At 36.0% G+C, this 19,969-nt stretch overlaps 2 protein-coding genes across 6 annotated transcripts in view; both read right to left on the minus strand.

Annotated features, from left to right (window-relative positions):
• Window positions 1-120: 120 nt before the first annotated feature.
• Window positions 121-5,483, minus strand: ndufa9a (NADH:ubiquinone oxidoreductase subunit A9a). The gene is made up of 11 exons (XM_039647038.2): window positions 5,344-5,483; window positions 4,373-4,543; window positions 4,170-4,267; window positions 3,993-4,084; window positions 3,500-3,641; window positions 2,795-2,897; window positions 1,823-1,893; window positions 1,064-1,140; window positions 861-956; window positions 485-551; window positions 121-391 (listed from the first exon to the last, which is right to left on the minus strand). The coding sequence occupies exons 1-11, from the start codon at window positions 5,396-5,398 to the stop codon at window positions 221-223; spliced, it is 1,143 nt and encodes a 380-aa protein (XP_039502972.2). The 5' UTR covers window positions 5,399-5,483; the 3' UTR covers window positions 121-220.
• Window positions 5,484-6,628: 1,145 nt separating this feature from the next.
• The window catches only part of dyrk4 (dual specificity tyrosine phosphorylation regulated kinase 4), a 30,809-nt gene continuing 17,468 nt past the window's right edge, over window positions 6,629-19,969 (minus strand). For 3 of the 5 annotated variants that reach the window (XM_039646882.2, XM_039646879.2, XM_039646880.2), the window contains 13 exons: window positions 18,028-18,111; window positions 15,721-15,864; window positions 15,160-15,301; window positions 14,813-14,976; window positions 13,778-13,914; window positions 12,524-12,664; window positions 11,387-11,525; window positions 10,649-10,730; window positions 10,137-10,309; window positions 9,821-9,881; window positions 9,326-9,455; window positions 9,075-9,235; window positions 6,629-8,262 (listed from right to left, as the gene is read on the minus strand). In XM_039646882.2, coding sequence (XP_039502816.2) covers window positions 7,994-8,262; window positions 9,075-9,235; window positions 9,326-9,455; window positions 9,821-9,881; window positions 10,137-10,309; window positions 10,649-10,730; window positions 11,387-11,525; window positions 12,524-12,664; window positions 13,778-13,914; window positions 14,813-14,976; window positions 15,160-15,301; window positions 15,721-15,864; window positions 18,028-18,111 — 1,827 coding nt within the window. In that variant the 3' untranslated portion in view covers window positions 6,629-7,993. The remainder of the gene's footprint in view (window positions 8,263-9,074; window positions 9,236-9,325; window positions 9,456-9,820; window positions 9,882-10,136; window positions 10,310-10,648; window positions 10,731-11,386; window positions 11,526-12,523; window positions 12,665-13,777; window positions 13,915-14,812; window positions 14,977-15,159; window positions 15,302-15,720; window positions 15,865-18,027; window positions 18,112-19,969) is intronic. The other 2 variants (XM_089127904.1, XM_039646885.2) reach the window with 2 other exon arrangements.

Below are 19,969 nucleotides of genomic sequence, written 5' to 3' on the forward strand. Positions count from 1 at the left end.
ATAAATTGAAATTTTCATAAAACTTTTCACACTTTTTATAATCACATCTGCGTTCTATGTTAGGCAAATATACACCAAAATGCATCTCACTCCCCTCAAGAAAAAAACAAGAGCCAAAGCTATAGGTTGATTATCTTTATTTATGTACAGAGAAAAGTCAAACTAGACAATGTGAGGACCAGCAGAGAGCTGACTGGACACAGGAGCGACCACCGCATGCTTAAAAGTTGACTGTTTTGGCGGGCTTGGTCTCTCCGAGCTCAGCATCCAGATAACGGTAACGGCGATGGCGACGCAAGGTTTCGATGGCCTTCTGCTCGATGGAGGAAGGTATAATGCCCAAGTCTTCCAGTCCTGGGAGGTCGGAACACTTCATGTCCGTTGTGTGGAACTACAAATGAGGATTTTGATTACTTAAGTAAGTAACTTCTTTATAATAATCTAAATATATTATGTTGTAATGCTCTGCCTCTGACACACATACCCGGTCGACTTTATCACGGGTTGTCCAGGGCTCGAAAGGGTTCATCTCAAAGAAGCTTGCGATGAGGCTAAAACCAAAGAACACAAAGTGAATATGAGGTAAAGTAAACATCTGTAAAGGTTAAAGGGATCACTCTAAAGCACACAATTGGATTAAACCACTTGATTCATTTGAATTTCTTTTACAATCTGTTTATGAAGATTTTAAAGCATCAGAATTTTGAGTGAATAAACTTTCAATGGAGGGACATTTGTGCTCTGAAGTCTTATGAGTATGGAATGGCATTAGGGAGAGTAATTGATGCCAGAATTTTTATTTTCGGGTGAACTATCCCTTTAAGAAGAGTAATATGTAGTGATTTTTAGGAGATGCTTACTGATAGAGAGGACGAGGCAAGGGATAAGCCAAAAATGGTCTGTGTGCCAGTGCGTACACATACTCTACCAAGTCATGCAGTAGGTACCGGTTGGGCCTGTGGAGCAAGAGAAGTTTTCAGATACAATAAATCATAGAATGGAAATGCATAATTTTTTTGTAAAAATTTGAAGGCAGTCAAGGAGAAATGGGGCTGTTACTTACCCAACTAATGCATACGTTTTCCCATTAGCGTCAAGGTCTTTAATGGCATTGACAATGGCTTTGGCCACATCCACCACCTTTAAAAAGTAAACAAGGGTAAAATATTTAATCTTTAATCTCAAATAACAAGAGAACATGCCCATGTAAATTTAAAGTGCCCCTATAATGCTACTTTAAAGGTTTCTAATTTTGTTTTGAAGGTCAGGTTTACATGCATCCAAGTTTGAAAAACTCAAAATATTTTGATAAATTATTCAGTCTCTCCAAACCCCTCCTTTTTGAGAGCCTGCTCTGCTTTGATTGGTCAGATGGCCCAGTCTGTTTTGATTGGTTCAGACACTAGCATATATCTAAATTTCGTCAGTGGTATGAACAGTAATGATGCCACCGGTTTTACCATATCAATTTGATTCCTCATACCTTGAAGTGCATGCAAAGTCATCTCGACAACACAAACCAAACTTCCAGGCCTACAACAACAGTGTTTGAGTGCGAGTCAAAATAGACGCTGTTCAAGGGTAGCCAATAAAGCTCATAGGCTGACATCATACAAATTTGTTACAAACCTACGAAGGAAGTAAGACTCATTTCAGGCAGTTCAGAATTGATTCTTTCTTTTGGGAGACAATAACTTTGTGCACTTTGCAGACTTTTCACATTCACAAACAGCTATATTACACACTACATGAAAGATAATATCTAAAAAGGCATAAAAGGTGCTCTTTAAATAAGATTCTTGTGTTCAAATTTGATACTTACATGAACAGGCTGCTTGACGGTCTTCTTGCCCATTCCAATTAGAGGTACAGCTTTGCCAAACCAACGCATGTCTAAACAGACAATTACAGGAAATATTATGGATTCAACAGAACAAGTTTGGGTACAAATTTGCTATTTGAGTTAGTCAGAAAATTGAATGTCTGGTTGTTTCTTTGGAAGTTTCAAAATATTCACCAATAGCTGATGGAAATGGTAATCATCGATACAATTTAGCAAGAATTTTTTTGCTTAGCTTTAAATGTCGCTACTTCAAATGTTTTTGTAGAGAAAAAGAGTTTTAACACAAATAAATGTGATCACATGACAGAACTACAAATGCATCTTTGTTACTTCCATTTCATCGCTTTTTCACTGTAATGTTCAAGAGTGCATTAAATCTATTCATATTTCAAATACTGTGGAATCTAAATTTTGAAAAACAATATTTATATGGTCTCAGACCTTATACAATCGAATGAAACAAGTATTTTTTTTATTTCAGCAGGGATTAATATAATAAACTCATCCTTATTTGTGTAATTTTGTCAATTTAAGTTGCAAATTAACATGTTTTACACATTTTGTGCTGAAGATGAAAATTTAACCTCCATTAATTGATTAAATTTGTCTCATTACTTTCTCCATCCATTCCACAAAGATGTGGTGATATCTGGGAATGCTAAAGATGCAGAATTTGCATTATAACAAAATTTATGCATGGAAATGGCTCACGTTTTTTTTGTTTGTTTTTTTGTACACTTTTATTAGTAAAAGGCCAATTGGATGAAAACAGACTGGAGAAAGCAAATTGTGCTAACGTTTTTAAAATTTACATTCAGTTTATTGATAACAAAGCTGTGCAAAATAACTAGAATTTTGGGGTGAACTGTCTCAGATCTACCACATAAAATGAAGGCAAATATTAAATTGTTACAATCAGTAACCGTTTTCAGTATTCAGTCAGATACCTACTAGCAAAGTGGTTTAAGAATCTATCTTCTCTTCCAAAGCACTCTGAGGGTTTCATAATGACGGCATCAGGGAACTCTTCCCGCACCGCTGCCTCTCCTACAGCCTGCAAGAGTAGAACAGAATTCATTACAACCAGTTATGACATGAGAACAGTGCAATCATCATACTTTATCATTCAATCATGCTTTAAATTTGTTGAATGCATTACTATTGACTTCAGAAAGATTGACCTATATTAGCAGCATAAATAGCATTATGGTTATTGCTTGAGGTGATTTTTTGCATAGGTTTTTTTTTTTCAGTGGAGAAACGGAAAGTAATGTTATTTTCATTAGAGTAATATAATGTAGTCAGGAATCGAGCACAGTAACTATCAAGGATATGGATTTAAGTTTATGTTGACTTTTTTAAAGGGGTACTTCCCTGGCAATTTGGGCTTTCAATAAAACATGGCTGCCTATGTGTGCTATCTGACTAAAGAAAACAGAAAAAAGGCTAATGTCTTCCCTTTTACCAAATAGGTAGGAAAACGTCAATAACCATAATGCACTGGGCACTGCTGGGTAGTAATTGATTACGTGTATTAAAATAAATGTAACATAGTACATATACATGTACGGTACTACCGACATTGTAACAATACAAAGCGGGTTGACTTTAACTCTATGCACACACATGGTTTTTGAATCGGGATGTTACTGTTACCTTATTCCTTAGATACTTGGAGGGGCTGCGGATATCTGCGTTAAGGTGGGACACATGGATAAACTTTTTAATTCCGGCTTCACGAGCTGCCCTCGCGATCTGCTGGGGGATGGTGACGTAGATATCTTCAAACTTGTAGTTCCTTTAACAGAGAGATAAAATATTTTACAGAAACAATCTATATAAATGTCTCTGTAGAACAGTATCTAAGTTAGAATCTAGTTTAATAAAAGTGGCTGATGAACATTTGATTTTGAGATATAGAAAAACTCTGTAAACTGTAAAAAGAAAAGCTTTAGAGGCTACCTGCTGTTTTTCATCAAAATAAAAGTTTCATGTTCATATTTTATTATTATTATATAGACATATTGATATATAATCTAAACATTTTGGGCAAATTAGACAGTACTACAAACCTTTTCAAGTCACAATATTTATCACAAAAAAGCAAAAAATTGTGCAATTAGATTGCACCCCCCTGGTCTTCTTGTACCTGGTCTCCCACTCTCTTCCCACAAGGTTGATCACCACGTTGGAGTGAGCGATTGCTCTTTTGATCGATTCCTTATCTCTTGCATCCCATTCCTGTAAGCGCATAAACCCACTTTAATTAGAAAGAAAACTCTTCCTCTAGAAATAACTCACATGGTTATGGGTGTACTCCACTCACCATAAAGATGATCTGGCCGAGATCACCCATAGGTCTGAGGTACATAATATCGTACTGGTCACATCGGTGAGGAATCACGATCTGGGAGCCCATACGTCCTAAAACAAACCCCAACAACTTTTCAAACGAATAAACGGCAATGGAAGGCTTGTAAGTGAAGGAGGTTCATTCTGGCTTTTACGATGAACAATACGTGGACTCACCGAGTCGGTTGACAACATATCTCCCGAGAAATCCAGTGGCTCCAAACACTGTCGCAGCTACTCCACTGGAGGACGAGCGGCCTCCTTTTCCTTTCGGCACCACGGCATGATGGATCTTCCTGTGCTGAACAGTCACAGGCCCAGCCGCCAGCAGCACTGGAGAACAGGTACCTGACGAACAGAGGAAATAAAAATATAGACATAAAATGTTTATTGAAATAATACACAGATGAAACCCTATAACCCTATAACGTCTACTGTATAACATATACATTATCAACATGATACATTATCAACATGCTGGAAAACCTTGTTATTTTCTGATCTGATTGATAGCTTTTACTTTTATAGCAAGTAAAACGCCTTTTAATGTAATTCTAAAAGTGTCCACCTTCAGGTCACGGTACATGTGCCTTTTTCCTGTAAAATAATTTCTTACTTTTATAAAGTAAGTTCTGCAAGAATAACTACAGAGTTTTGATAATATAATTAAGCATTTATATATTATCTTACTGTTGGGAGATACAGAATGGCAATTTTTATAATATTTATATACATTTTGTGGAAGTAGTATGGGTCTCTGAATGTATTAGCTCCTGAAGTATGAACTATCCAATATCATACTGATGTAAATAAACATCTAACGTTAGGTAGGGAGCTCATACTCTCGGATTATACTACACTGCATTCGACAACTGCAAGCTGAAAACGATCAAATTAAAGTCCTGCAATAAAATGACTCGTTTTTATAGTTTTAAATGACACAGTCACGTATTTACACTGTTATACTCCTGTTCTAGTGCATAAACGAGGCCTGATGTCTTCAGCCGGGGTCACAAAACAAAAGGCAAAGATTTCCTTTAAACATCATCTAATCGCTATATCATTCGTCCTGTTAACAGCCTCAGCCATAAAAGTGTTATATACAGTCACACTGTCTGTATGGTAAAGTAATCTAACGGTGAGTTTACCTGAAAGCTTGGGAAGGACACCGGCAGGACGGCAAAGCAGAGTGACAGCCGCCATGATTCTGGACGTCAGCACGCGAAGGACGGAAGCTGAGGAGGATCAAACGAAAAACTCGAATTTTGGGGATAAGCACGGTAAGAACACGTAGAAAGCATTTTCTTTTCTTTTATCATTTGAAATACGTCAAATAATCGAAAAAACAAGCTATAAATATATTAAAATAGGAAAGCAGAAAGCTTCAGGCGCAAAGGATTCTTGCCACATTTGTAAGGCATTAGCTAGGCCTACAAGTTGTTTAGGTTACATTACCGTAGAGAGGTAACGTTGAACATACAAAGGATACATATACAAATATGTCATAGTAATTTATTCTACTTATTTTTGTTTAAATATTTTATAGCTTAATTCAGTATAAATGCTTTGTCTATAATTGTGTGGTGACGATAAGACAAAGGCGACAACTTACCTACTTCAAATATTACCCCGTTACAACAAGTAACGTTAAAAGTTTTAAAGACCGATTTTTACTTAGGTGAAAGTACAGAAGTAGGACTGCTTGTTTTTAAAAGTGCTTAACGTTAAGTATCAAAAGTAAAAAGTAAATGCAGCATTATTGTTGTATGTACTTAGGCTACCTTATCCCTCTGAATCTATGCCTGCCTCATATCATATTTATTTCTAGAACATAGTTGTAGTAGTGTGGGATTGATGTGAGATTGAATAAGTGTACACGTCCACAATAGTTTCGGACAAACAAATGGCTGTTCCCTCAAAAGTTTTTTGGCTTTTAGTATAAATACTGTATGTTAGCCTTACTATCTATAAACTAGTGTGCTCCAAAACAATGACAGAAATTGCATTTAGATGACAAAACTCAACGCTGAAAATAAAAACAGAATTGTAGGGGAGTATTGTCTTTCAAATGTAGTCAAGTTAAAGTAAAAAGTTTCCAGAAAAAAAAAAGAATACTCAAAGCACAAATACTTAAAAAGTGTACTTAAGTACAGTACTCAAGTAAACTTACATTGATGTCCACTTTTGCATATGGGCAATAAATATCATTGACAAACATTTACACAAAAACACAAGTTATGCGACTTGTTATTGGTTTTATCAGTTGGGGTAACTTCAGTTTAAATAGTACATTCTTAAAAAAAAAAGTTATTTTTAGCTTTAAATAAAATATAACTTTGAAAGTATGGAAATATTACATTTATCAGAATTTATTGAGTACACATCCCCTTGATACACATAAATGCAATTTTTGACTAAATAAATTAAACGGAATCAAATAAAGACCAGGCCATATTGTGCATTTATAAATTTCACAAATGGTATTACATATTTATTTTCATAGATATGACAGAGTATATTACAGACATTATTGAGAAGACGACTTAGATTATTTAATTCTAATACTGAAAGGCACTACCTAACACCCTTGATCCAAGACTTTCTTCTAAAATCCCATAAACAAAATTGTCAAGAAACAACAAGGGAGAGAGATAGCATATGGTAGTAAAAATCTCGTTTTCAATTATTACAGATAAACAATACAAGAACAAGTAAAACCTTGTCTAATGTTTACATGACTTGGTGCCATCCACGTAGGGTGGATAGTATTTACCTTAAGAATTCTATATACAGAAAAATAAACTATTACAATCCATAAAATGTATTTTCATTCTGTGTGAACATACAATGATACACTCATTTTACTTTAAACTGCAACTTTAAAACCATCATTCTTGACCTTCCCTCTGAATCTAAATAATAATAATCATAACCATCTTCATCGACAACAACATTGCCATCATTATCAGTCATCATCAATACAATCACGCAAGTATTGTGCACATTTTGATGATCTAGTGTGCTTTCCGTCAGATTTAGCGTTGCGTTTTTCTCTGCAGCAAAAATGTATATGATCAATCTCTTTGGCTCGGTAATTATTGCACAGCTTAATAACTCATAGAAACAATAAAAAAACCTGGCAAATGACAACAAAACATACAAACACTGTTAATCCATGCGGTAATATTGCACGATAAAGCAGCTTTGGTACTCAAGGTTAGCTTGAGCTCTATTTTTGACATTGCTAATAGCTTTGATACTTTAAAAAGAAAAAATGAAAACGCACACTAGACCCAATAAACATGCACATAGCATGATGCTCTGCAAGATATGCCAGTGTTTCACACAATTTCATAGCAAAAACCCTTTCAAAATACAACACAAGCACCAAAATGATACCAAGTCATTCACTTTACTTATAAATCAATAAAATATTTGAATCGACTCGCGCTCTTTAACTTCTAATCTAATTCCTCTAGACTGGAAAGTGAAGGTGAGGTTGCACTATAGACAATCTATTTTATAATTTATGATTTATTTATTATTAAAAATAGAAGCATTACAGCATCACATCATCTTGCCAACATTTATCGCAAAATAATTTTACACGCTCAAACTCTATTGTGACCGCACCTTTACAGACCACACAACACATTTTTCATTTGCTTGACATTTTTCTTTTTTTTTTGCCATACAACAAAGTCAAACTTAGACTAAGCCGCTTGGTAAGTCCAGACCAAGCGGCTAAAGTAGAAATCGTACGCTATAAAGATGTTACTTGTGCTTTTCTTTGGGGTGTTATACAATAGGGGGGAGATACTGTGGCTCCTGTCCTTCCGAAGAATCAGAGCTTGATCCTTGTTCAGATTTGATGATAATCTGAACGGACCGCTCTCCGCTAGAGTTTGACTTGCTATCTTTGCTCACACTCTTGCCCGAATTTTCGCAGTTTTCTTCCTCAGCCGAGGCTCCTATAGGACGCAAACGCTCTTCTGTTACCGTTTTGCCTCCTTTACCTGAAGTGTCACTGACCCTCTTAAGTTTGTCGTCGGATCCAGTTTTATCGGCTATGGAAAGACAAAAGATATAAATTATATTATGCAAAAGTTGAACAAAAAATTATAATAAATTTAAAAAATCATTCATAAATATATTGAATTATACACAAAAATTATTTAATCCCAAATAATAATAAATAATAAATAAATAATTCACATTATAATTGTATTTTATGGAGCCCCTAAAAGGACATGGTGAAGGAAAAAAATATGAGATGTCAATGCTTTTGCGTTCACTCGCAAATGTTTTGCGCTCCCTTAAGAAACTTTACGTTCACTGACTCACTCGCAAAACTTTTGTGTTTGAAAAAAAGAAGAAAAAAAATGTAAATTTCCCTTTAGGGGCTCTGCATCATTTGAATTATTTTATAAAACAGTAATAAATTCATTAAAGGGATACTCCACTTTTTTTTTTGGAAATAGGCTCATTTATCAGAGTTTTACCGTTTTTGAATCAATTCAGTCGATTTTCGGATATTTAGAAGAATATCAGTAAACAGACAGTTTCTGGTCTCATTATCTTCCACAGTATATTTTTTTCCTACTATGGAAGTCAATGAGACCAGAAACTGTCTGGTTACTGATATTCTTCTAAATATCAAAAAATCAGCTGAATACATTTGAAAACGGTAAAACCCAACTGTTTAACTCTGGGGGAGTGGTCAAATGAGCCAATTTCCAAAAAAAAGTGGAGTACCCCTTTAATTCAAGACATTCATACATTTTTAAGCATGATTACATATTTGTTTTGAGGTCACTGTATATCATTATCAATTGTAATGATCAATCATTACTCTACAAGCACATATTTTGACCCTTGCCTGTCTTGTTGGAAGTCACTTTGCGGTAAGTGAAGTCATAATTGTTGTCAATGTCTTTCCGCATAGGCCGAGGTTTAGGATGGAGCCTGGTGAGACGGCCCTCTGTAATCCACTCATGCTGCATCGCTTCATCGGGTGTCATCCGTTTTGTGGGATCCCACCTACAAGAACGCAATGGTACAGGTTGAAAAAGCCTATTTATGTGTGTTGTGGTGATAATAAATATGAAGTCATTTCAATACTTTACTTACACAAGGCAACATCGAATGAAGTCAAGAAATTGAGGGTCGTTGGTCTTCAGCACACTGGCAAGATCTTTTGAGTTGGGTCGACGTTTTTTCCCTTTGGTGTTGGTGATATTCCTTGGGTTTCCTTTGGAATCTGATTCCAGCATTATAAAGGTAAGATTTCAATCAAAATGAAACCTCAAATGTATAAACAAAATGCATTTGAAATTAGATGTTATTTTGGTAACACTTTACGATGCATACTTAAAATTAATTACATATGTGCAATTTATTTGTTACAGTATTTATTAATCTTTGTTAATATTTCATCAAATAATACTAACAGATGCAACTTTTTTTAAAATAATGTATTAGTCAATACTGAAATTAACATGAACTAAGATAAATAAATGCTTTAGAATTATTTTTCATTGTTGGTTCATATTATCTAATGTAGTGTGTATCATAAAGTGTTACCGTTATTTGTAAGCAATCATGTATTTAGTAATTTAATTTTACCAAAAAATAATCTTCGTCTTGATGCACTCTGAACAAAGTCATTTGGAGGAAGTCCCATGATCTACAAAATCAAAAGTAATTCTTTTCAGCAACCAATGCATTTCGAAAAACTATAGAAGAATCAATAAAAGAACATGAAGTTATTTAGATGACTTTCTTTTATCCATAGAGCACAAAGGAGAACATTGCAAGAGTTATTTTCTATGCTTTTTTTCATGCAATAACAATAAATCTATTTTGTATTCATATTTTAAGTGAAATGTTTCACAGAAGAAAGCAAGTCTAACTAATTCTAAGTACCAATAGAGTCTCTCACCTCCATGATACAGGCGATCTGCTCCACTTCACTCTCTCCTGGGAAGAGCGGATAGCCAGTGTACAGCTCTGCCAAAATGCAGCCCAGACTCCACATGTCTATGGCCATGCTGTACGTGTGGCCCAGAATCACCTCTGGTGAGCGGTAGAAGCGGCTCTGAATGTAAGTGTACACTGCAGATGGGAATACAAGCGGTCTATTACAGCTACGTGAATTTAACAATGTCAATTTAACAGTCTGAATTAGCTTCATGCATCAAATAGCACTAAATCATTGTTTCTCAAATAATGGGCCACAATTCTGTTTTAATGGAGGGAAAACAGTGATAAAATGCAGCTATAAGTGTGCATAGTTAAAAAAGCAAAATAAACAGCCTTTATTAATATATTTTATAAAGAGGGCATTTAACACGTCTAATCAAACAATTGCAGATTTTGTTACACTTTTTAAATTACAGAATCAGGATAGATCTGGTGATGTGTTTGTTTGTTACACAAGGGTTTGGTAATTACCTCTTTGTTGCTCATAGCAGCTTGATCCAAAGTCGACCACCTTGATGTTCCCTTGTCCCCTCTGGGACAGGAGTATGTTCTCCTATTAAGAGATAATTATTAATGCTTTGTCATGATGATCATTTCACTGGTGAATGCATTTGTCTTTGAACTGAAACTGAAAACAGCTAAAGGAGTTATAAAGCTTTCATATAAAGTAGTTAAATAAATAATTCAACATTTATATATAAATATGATGTTTAAATAATTCACAATATTATTATTGTGAGTTGTTTATATACCATATTGTATTTGATAATATATATTTGTAATATTGGATAGTATTAAATAAAAATACAAATAATAATACTATTTAAAATAACTGTTTTCTATTTTAATATATTTTAAAATCCAATTCATTTCTGAATTTCCAGCATGTCACATGATCCTTCAGAAATCATTCTAATATGCTGATTTGCTGCTCAAGGAACATTTATTATTATTATTATTATTATCAATGCTGAAAACAGTTGTGCTGCTTAATATTTTTGTGGAAACACATAATTCTTTGATGAATAGAAAGTCCAAATTACCGTAATAGCATTTATTTGAAATAGAAATCCTTTTGCATTTTTTGCAATCCTTTTTTTAGCAGTGAAATGTGCTGAACTGTCATTATAGTAATGTTGGAGTGGTCCTTATATTTGCTTTTTGTTTTGGAGTGATTCACATTCGACAAACTCCAGTGGTGAGATTTACCGGTTTAAGGTCACAGTGGATGATCTTCTCCTTGTGCAGCATCTGGAGGCACTTGAGCAGTGAGTGAGCAAAACGCCGAATCAACCCCAGACTGAAGCCCTGGAAGTTGTTCTTCTTAATAAGCTCATAGAGGTTTACTCTGAAAGGAGACAACATAGACAATTAACATAGACTGCGACGATGTATGTTACAGGGTGATGTTCATGGCTAATACCTTGTGACCTACTAGGATTAGAGCAAGTAGGAATAAAAAACTATATGACATGTTTCTAAATGCCTCTAGAGGGCAGCACATTCAATTTGGCACGATACCTCGCGCTGAACTTTCCACAAACACATTCACTCAACAACATTTACTCAACATGTCACTCCTGTCTTTAAGCACGACCATAAAAACAAAATCTCACTATTAGTCTGCGTTAACCGCGAAGCATTATGCTAAAGAGCCCTTTGAGAGGGAGGCCATGAAAGTCATTATCTTTGGCAGTAAGGAGGCCTAAAACAGCAGCTGTGAACAGCCTAATGTAATCAGAGACTTCACACCATGAGTGGGTAAGGAAAAAGATCGGGGCCTAATCAAGGCATTAACTAAAGGATTCTGTGACTGTAACCGAAGACAGGGGCGACGCATCTGATGTCCTCTAAAGGTCAGCCTGCCAGAGATGAAGCTGCTTTTCCTGCAAAGTGTCTTTTAATTGATCACTTTAGCCAGTGCCCAAAAGGTCTTGAGTGGGAAACTCTCACTTCACACCTCAACATGGACACCGTTGGAACAAACCATCACACCGGTTAATAAATCAGAACTAATATGATGATCTGCACTAGTTAATGTCAACATGAAATCAAAAAAGACTATTAAATAAATAAATATTTGTAAAATATTTGATGAATTAAAATTAATAACTTTTACAATTACTTATTCATATATATTTTTTAAATTAAATATATCGTGTTTCACTCATAAAATGAAAGGGAAATGAGTTCATAATGACTTTAAAAAGGCCTCTATAATAAGCTGTAGTTACAGGGAAGTATTCTATTTAAGTTCAGTCTGTGAATCCCATGTTTAACGCGAGTTACTATAAATTGAAAGCGCTCATGTGTCCATCTAAATGAATCCAGTTTTTCTCCACCCACCCCAGCAGCTCGAAGGAGATGCACAGGTGGTTGCGGAAGTAGAAGTACTCCTTCATGTGAATGACGTTGTGGCAATTATCTCTGTCTCTTCTCCGCACAGCATCCAGGATCTTTAGCTCTACAAGAGCCTGATGATGGAACCTGGAGTTCAAAAGAAAAAGTAACTTATTATCAACTTTATCAAGATGCTGCTAATTTGTACTATTTATCCTAGAGTGAGACGACATATTCATTTTTCAAATTATACAACTTTATAGTTTTATGTTACTTTAGTCTACAACCATCAATTTGAAAGGTTAAAATTTTGTATTATAAATATATATTTTTATAATTGTACTTATATATTGTAATAATAATAAGCAACGGCAAGGTCAAAGGTTTGATTCCCTGGGAAAGCAAAAGCTAATAAAATAATGTAAAAATATTTATAATATAATTACAAATACACTCCTGAAAGCTAATTCTGTCCCTTCTCTTCTGTAGCAGCTTTACAGTATTCAGCCCTGAGCTTTGCGTTTTGAGAGGGTTTTAAGTTAAAGCATCAGTCAAAGTAGGTGCGATGGCAGTGGAAGGGCATGAGATCAGTTCTGCCCAGACAAGTAATGTGATACACAACAGACACCTTTTAACACCCTACAGTGTATCAGGTCCAGTGTAAACTATGACCTGATTGAGGGCTGATTAAAGACCTTCTGATGAGATAAATGTGAAAACTCTTAGCCTCTTAAAGAGATAGTTCAGCCCCAAACAAGAGGTTGCTCCAAACCTGAATGAATTCCTTTCTTCGGCTGAACACAAAATAAGATATTTTGAAGAATGTTTGTTACCCATATTCTTCTTCAAAATATCTTATTTTATGTTCAGCAGAATAGAAAAATTCACACAGGTTTGGAACAACATAAGGGTGAGTAAATGATGACAGAATCGTCATTTATGGGCGAACTATACTTTTAAGTTTAACTTGTGCTTTTAACTTTCATTTATTTAAATGAATTTAAGTAGTGTATTATTTAAAAAAATACATAAATTATATTTTAATATTATTTTAACATTATATATATATATATATATATATATATATATATATATATATAATCTTATAGTTATTTTGGAAAAATGAGCTTGAACTCAAACAATAATTGTTGACAGACTGCTTGCAGTATCACCACGGACCCCCTAGGGGTCGCTAACCCCGATTGTACTAAAGATTGCATGGGAATGAGAATAAACACATGGACTGGAGGTTCGTTTTACCTCTTCTTATTTCGAATGATCTTGATGGCCACCATCTCATTTGTCTTGTGATCCAGACATTTCAAGACTTGGCCAAACGATCCTTTCCCAATAACCTCCAGGACTTCATAGCGATAACCTATATGGTCATGCTGGACCTGCACAGAGTATTTAGAGGACAGAGTCAGCTGACAAACAGGTCAGCATAATTATTTACATCTACTTTGCAGTGGCAGACTTCCTGTTACTTATGGAAACACTGCAATGGTAATATTGAAATGCATAAACGCTCCTTATTTGTTTGTTTCTCAACAAACAAATCTGGACTGGCACCTATCTGGACTGTCAGACATGTGACATTGTTTGCATGTTTTGACTGCAACTTTCAGCCATATGACTCTTTAAATCGTCAAGCATGAAGGCATTCAGTCTAATGTCCAGTAATCCTGAGGAATGTCATTCTGAAAAGGCGCATTTAAGGAAGATGGGACAGCAGACATTAGAGTCTGGCAGCTTAAATCAGCTGAATTGGCCAGCCTCATGCTGTAATGCAATTTCATCATTTATCGAGAAGTTGAAAATGAGGTCAGTGTGTCACCCAGTAAGCTGTTTGCCAGAAGCCAAGCTATGAATGTATTTTTTTTTAAATTCATATATACATGTGAATAAATAAATTGACAAATATATTAATATTATTTAATATATTATTTTGTAACAAATATTTTAATATTAATATATAATTATAATAATATTTTTACACAAAAATATTATGTGAACAAACTCTTATGTAAGATGCGATTAATCTTGATTAATAATATATAAAAATTTGTACTATGTTGCCATATTTAAAAACAACAAAAACGAATAAAAATATGGCAAAGAAACCCAACAAAATTACTAATATTTAAAACAAATTTAAATAAAAACATAAAATATGAAAATAGAAGCTAATTCAAAATTGAAACAAAAACTATATTAGAATCTCAGTGATACTAAAATAACAATGGCAGGCAAAAGTAATGTAATCAGAAAGATATATGATATATCATATCTAACCTTTAAGTAGCTGCCATGCTCATCATCATAGCCTGAATTCTGTGAGGATCCCTGGGAGCCCTCAATCTTCTTAGTGTCCAAGCCCAGATACCAGATCTCAGAGTAGTCCATGATCTCCTCCCTCTCAAATTCTGTTAGCTGGTTCTGGAAGTGCTTCAGTGCCGCTGTTTTGCAGATGAAGGAAGAAATACATAAATAGTGAACATATAATCCAATTAACCAGGGAAGTATCAGACCTTTTCAATGCTATTTTTAGTTATTATTTCCGATTCAGCTTGAAGCGCAAAAATCCATCTATTAATTTCTGAATATATGAAATATAAACATAAATCCAAGGCATTCCATACTTGTTGGAGACATAGGCAGCCTCTGTCCCTCATATGTCCTGATCTTCTCAAACTTATTGATGATGCTCCTCGTTAAAGATTCGGAGAGGTTTTCCACCGACGAACCAAAGCGATTGGGAAACTGCGGCCTCGGCCTCTCCTCCTGAGTTACAAGAAATGGACGTCAGACTGAAATAAGTTGTTATGTGGCTAAAGTGCCATTATATGAATTGTTCACTCTCACCCTCATTTCATTCTAAACCCATATACTGTTGTTTTTTTTTTCAAAAAAAAAAAATATATATATTCACTATCTTCCAAGTCTTTTGAGGAAGAGACACTATCTCGGACACTATTCTAGTCTTCTGGCCTATTTTTATAGAATTTCTGATGGGCTATTAGTGGTTTTTGGAGATTGACTGACATGATTGCTGTTAACTGATGATATATGAAAAAAGAATGCATCAAAAAGGTCTTGTGTTCCAAAGAAGAAAGAAAGTAATTTGGGATTGGATATACATGAGGGGGAGTAAACAATGAACAGATTTTCATTTTTGGCTAAACTTAAGAGTGTTATCCCACCTGATTCCCTTGAGTGCTTTGCACCAATTGTTTGACGATACTTGGCAAGGTTCCATTCGAATGAAGAAGTTTGCCATTGGTCACCAAAATTTGCTTGACTGGAGCCTCTAGCTGGGGCAAAGTACCAACTCCCGTCCCACACTTCTAGAAAAAAAAAAGAAAAAAGACAACACTATGAGTACCGTTCGTTCAACATGAAAAACTCTACAAATCAGTAACAAGGGCCAAACGGGGGGAAAGATACGTGAGCTTCACACAAGCTGAGTGGCCAACGGCCCCATGTGAACCGGACCCCCTGCGTAGAGGATGGAATTTCAGTGCCAGTTGAGACTGAGGTGGGGACAAAAGCAGCGATAGGGCAGTCTTTCACAACCCTTTAGAGCAATGAACATGTTCACTAAATCTTACGTTTGGGAGGTAATAACAGTGAATGATACAGATTTTCCCAACGCGGTTCCTAGTTTTGTCAATATCTTCTCTTGGAAGGAATAAAATGAAAGGTTCCCTTGCCATGAAACAAATGTAGGGCACTGCACAAGGGAGGGGCTTGTTCGTAGCTTGCAGGTTTTCCCCCATCTCGCGGTTCAAAGCCAGTGCTCGACAAACTTCTGGGCTGAAAAAAGAGCAAGTGCGTCTATAGATAGATGCGATATTCAATCTCTTATGTTCTGGGGATACTGCGGCATCTGCCAACTTGATCATGACGCATAGAAACAGCATCTAAATATAGCGTATAGGGGCACCTGAAGAGACCTGCAAGAATACAGTAGGCTGTGCATAAACAACGTCCACCGTTCAGGTACCGCAGATACATTAAAACCCCGATTTTGACGTTGAGAGGCACGATGCCAAGCACTTTAATAAAAGCGGATGTTAACACCTACGAATAGATTGCTTTTAGTTAATGACAACTGTTAGGGGGTCAGCTCACATTCAACATTAAAGATTTAACACAAGCGCTTTCCATAGGTGCTGGAGGGCTCATGCATTGTTATCTATAGATAGCGCCGCGGACACACAATGGAAGTGCCTGCGTTTCTTGTAAATACAGGCTGTTTATTACTAAGTCAAATGTTTAATGTTAAATTGACGCTAATGTCACAGAATTTACACATTCTTCACCTTTAAGATATCTAGATTGTCAAATGATAGATTGACATCATTTAAAATGATTGTTAAATTTAGTTAAAATGGAAAGTTACCCCATAATATCTATGGTGGTTACAATTCAGGTTAAGTCTACTTAGGATCCCTGGGGTAGCTGTCCCTACAAAATAAAAAAATAAGTATAATGTGAAATTAAAAGAGCAAAACATTAGCTAACTAAAAGAAAACAAAGAATTAGAAATGTTCAATTTAACAATCTATTTGTATTTATATGCTGTTAGCCTATAGACTAGAAATCTAGCAGCAGCAAAAATTAAATTAAAGTCGTTGGCTTTTGAAGTGGAAAAAACAAACTCTGGCCAGACCGATCACATCGTGTATAGAGTTGGTGGGCGGGCTTAACACAATGACAGCAGAGTTGTGACGGTTATGCGCGATGATTTCCATTGGTGATTTCCCTGCTACTTGAAAACAAACAAGATGCTGCTGGCGAACAGCGGTCTTTCGATTTGGCTTTGGCCGCGACTCTGGATGACTTGAAGAACGTCGCTTAAGTCATTCTTAAAAAAATGTGTTTTGACGACCGGATACGGAAAAAAGTTTAATATATCAACTTGCTCCGCTGTTGGGAAAACGCATGGGATTCACTCAGCCACAACCCTTTCGTTGCTCTGGTTGGTTAGCGCTATCCTATGGCGTGCAGAGGGATATTGAAAGACAACCTTTTATCCCGCCCCTCGGATTGAGGTATGCCAATTGTGAGTTCCCAGACCTAACATCTTGATGTAGGTCTGGCTGGCCAGGCTAGTTAGCCGATATTTTACAATTAAAATACATGAACAGTCTTAATAACAGTTCAATAGCATACACTTATGTATGTGTATCCTCACTAAATAAATGTATTACATTCTTTAAAAAAATTAATGAAAAAAAAATCGTACTGATCCCAAAACTTTTGAATGTTAGTGTACAACACAAAGCTATTTTGTAGGATTTCCAGTCAGGCACTGAATTCATTACCCATTAAAAGATCTTTCAGCCAATGAAACTTCTTTGCGTACCGAAAGGTCCAAAACACCCTGCAACCATCTCACAGTTCTCCTCCCAGACAGAGTTGCTCTCACAGTCCCACCCTTTGAGAATCAATTCGAATGAATCATCACTGTTAAGTAACTGTTTTCTCTGTGAATATGGGCTCACCTGTGAGTAGGTGCAGTTGGGTCCTATTTTTGTGTTCTCAGCCTGAGACCTGTGGGGGTGAGGGAAAGCCTCGGGTCTGGCTGACTGTGAAAGAGAGCGGAGGAAAGACGTCATGAGCGTGAGGAGTGGGCACACTCTTGCAGCCCACATCCACAGCCATACGTGTGGGATTCTGCATATATAACTTCAGGCATCATCTCTGCTTGTGCGGTGTTATTCAACACAGCTGATGACTCATGTTCGATACCAAGGTTGCTTGTTTTTTTTATTCAAAAGCATATTAATAATATTTAGCTGATGCCCACCATGTCAGATGATGCAGTTTGGCCTCATACTAGAGAACAGTCAGTCCTGCCGACTCCTTCACTGGTACTTTACACTCACAGCGATCATCTTTAAACTATGTTCCGCCTGTGCACGAATGCTTAAGGATATCAGGGAACCTGCGATGATCACAATCACTCATGATTGCAGACATATGAGGAAACAGGCTCTCATCCATCTTAATTAGGTGGAGCGTGCGTCAATAGTGGTGACAGACAGCATAAGGACAGATGAAAAGCTCTAGCTAAACTTAGAGCCTCTGGGGTGGGGGCGAGATACAAACCGGCGGGCAAACACGTGCAGGTAGCAGAAGTCAAACAGATTAGCCAAGAAACACACAGACAATGGGACTGTCTCACCCATATACACACCTTGGAGATTTAGGTGGCCCGCACAGCCTTAATCCACTGGCTGATTATTTGCAAAGTCTGAAACATATGGCGGTTTTTGGCCAAGTGTATCTTCCCATGGGGAGGGTTAATCTATTCAGATGTGTTGGGTCTTAACTACATTCATTCACAGTGCAATGAAGGCTATACAGGCTTATAGAGGGATCAGAGAATACATGGGCTTCAATGAGCCAGCAACAAAAAGATGCATTTAGAAAACAGGCAGTAAAAATTTGTTACACTTAGACTGCGGGCGGTCATCCGTGCAATGTGAGCCCAGGGCTTTAAAAGACTCATTCAAATATTAACACCTTTGAGTTTCTATGTTCAGGACTAAAGGCTTTGTGTTACAATGTGGGTCAGTGTGCAATGCAGGAGTGAGAGATACATTCCTTAAAGTCACCATGAAAAAATGTAATCAAAATGGACAAATCTAGTTTTTTTTATAATGGAATATTGCAGTGTATCATATATTATTTATCAGTGTGTATAATCATTATTAATTTAAATGTTAATGTGCATGCCCTCGTAATATTTAATCGTTTTTAAGATGTGAGGGTGGGATAAGCAGTAAATGACGACGATCCAATCAATTCCCGTCATCAAGTCCCCCACTGCACTTTTTTTTTTATTCAAGGAGCCGTTTCACTCAGATATACTAATCAGTCAGCTTCATTCGGCATAAAATGATCACATTCATTCCTTTAACTTGTGTGATGATTTGACATTTTTCTGATCTATATTGATTGGGGATGCGCAATATATCGGTACTATATATGCTTTTTTATTGATCTGTTTTGCTCACTTGTATCATTTAAAACAATTGATTTTAATTTATTTAGACTAGTTTAGAATTTTAATATGTCATTTTGCAAAAATGTATGAATGTGAATCTCTAATATAGGCCCTATTGTGACAACTCCGAGCTAAACAATGGGCTTTCACTCAATATCACTCAACAATATACCCAAATATTATATACAATGTGCTATTTTAACATATACATTGGTGTTTAAGCCCTAAACCAATGGTTTTTACACATTTTTGTATCACACACACAGACAGACCAAAGGAGGATTTGGGTCACCTCAATCAAGTAGAAATGGTCATGGGCAAAACCCAAACCAAAAATACATAATATGCCTTTATACTCAAGACTATGAATGCCTTTCATAGAGCTCAGTACTGAATCATTTGCTGGCAACCACTTTATAGGATGGTTCATACTT

The sequence above is a fragment of the Pimephales promelas genome, chromosome 25, assembly GCF_988280905.1.
Source record: "Pimephales promelas chromosome 25, fPimPro1.hap1.1, whole genome shotgun sequence".
In the NCBI taxonomy this organism is placed as follows: Eukaryota; Metazoa; Chordata; class Actinopteri; order Cypriniformes; family Leuciscidae; genus Pimephales; species Pimephales promelas.

Bases quoted from the DNA above. Each gene is read 5' to 3' on its own strand.
- ndufa9a (XM_039647038.2), bottom strand. From the start codon at position 5,398: ATGGCGGCTGTCACTCTGCTTTGCCGTCCTGCCGGTGTCCTTCCCAAG. The intron at 4,085-4,169 runs GTGAGTGGAGTA...ATGCGCTTACAG, and splicing joins TCGGCCAGATCATCTTTATG to GAATGGGATGCAAGAGATAA. The intron at 2,898-3,499 runs GTAACAGTAACA...CTACTCTTGCAG, and splicing joins CCAAGTATCTAAGGAATAAG to GCTGTAGGAGAGGCAGCGGT.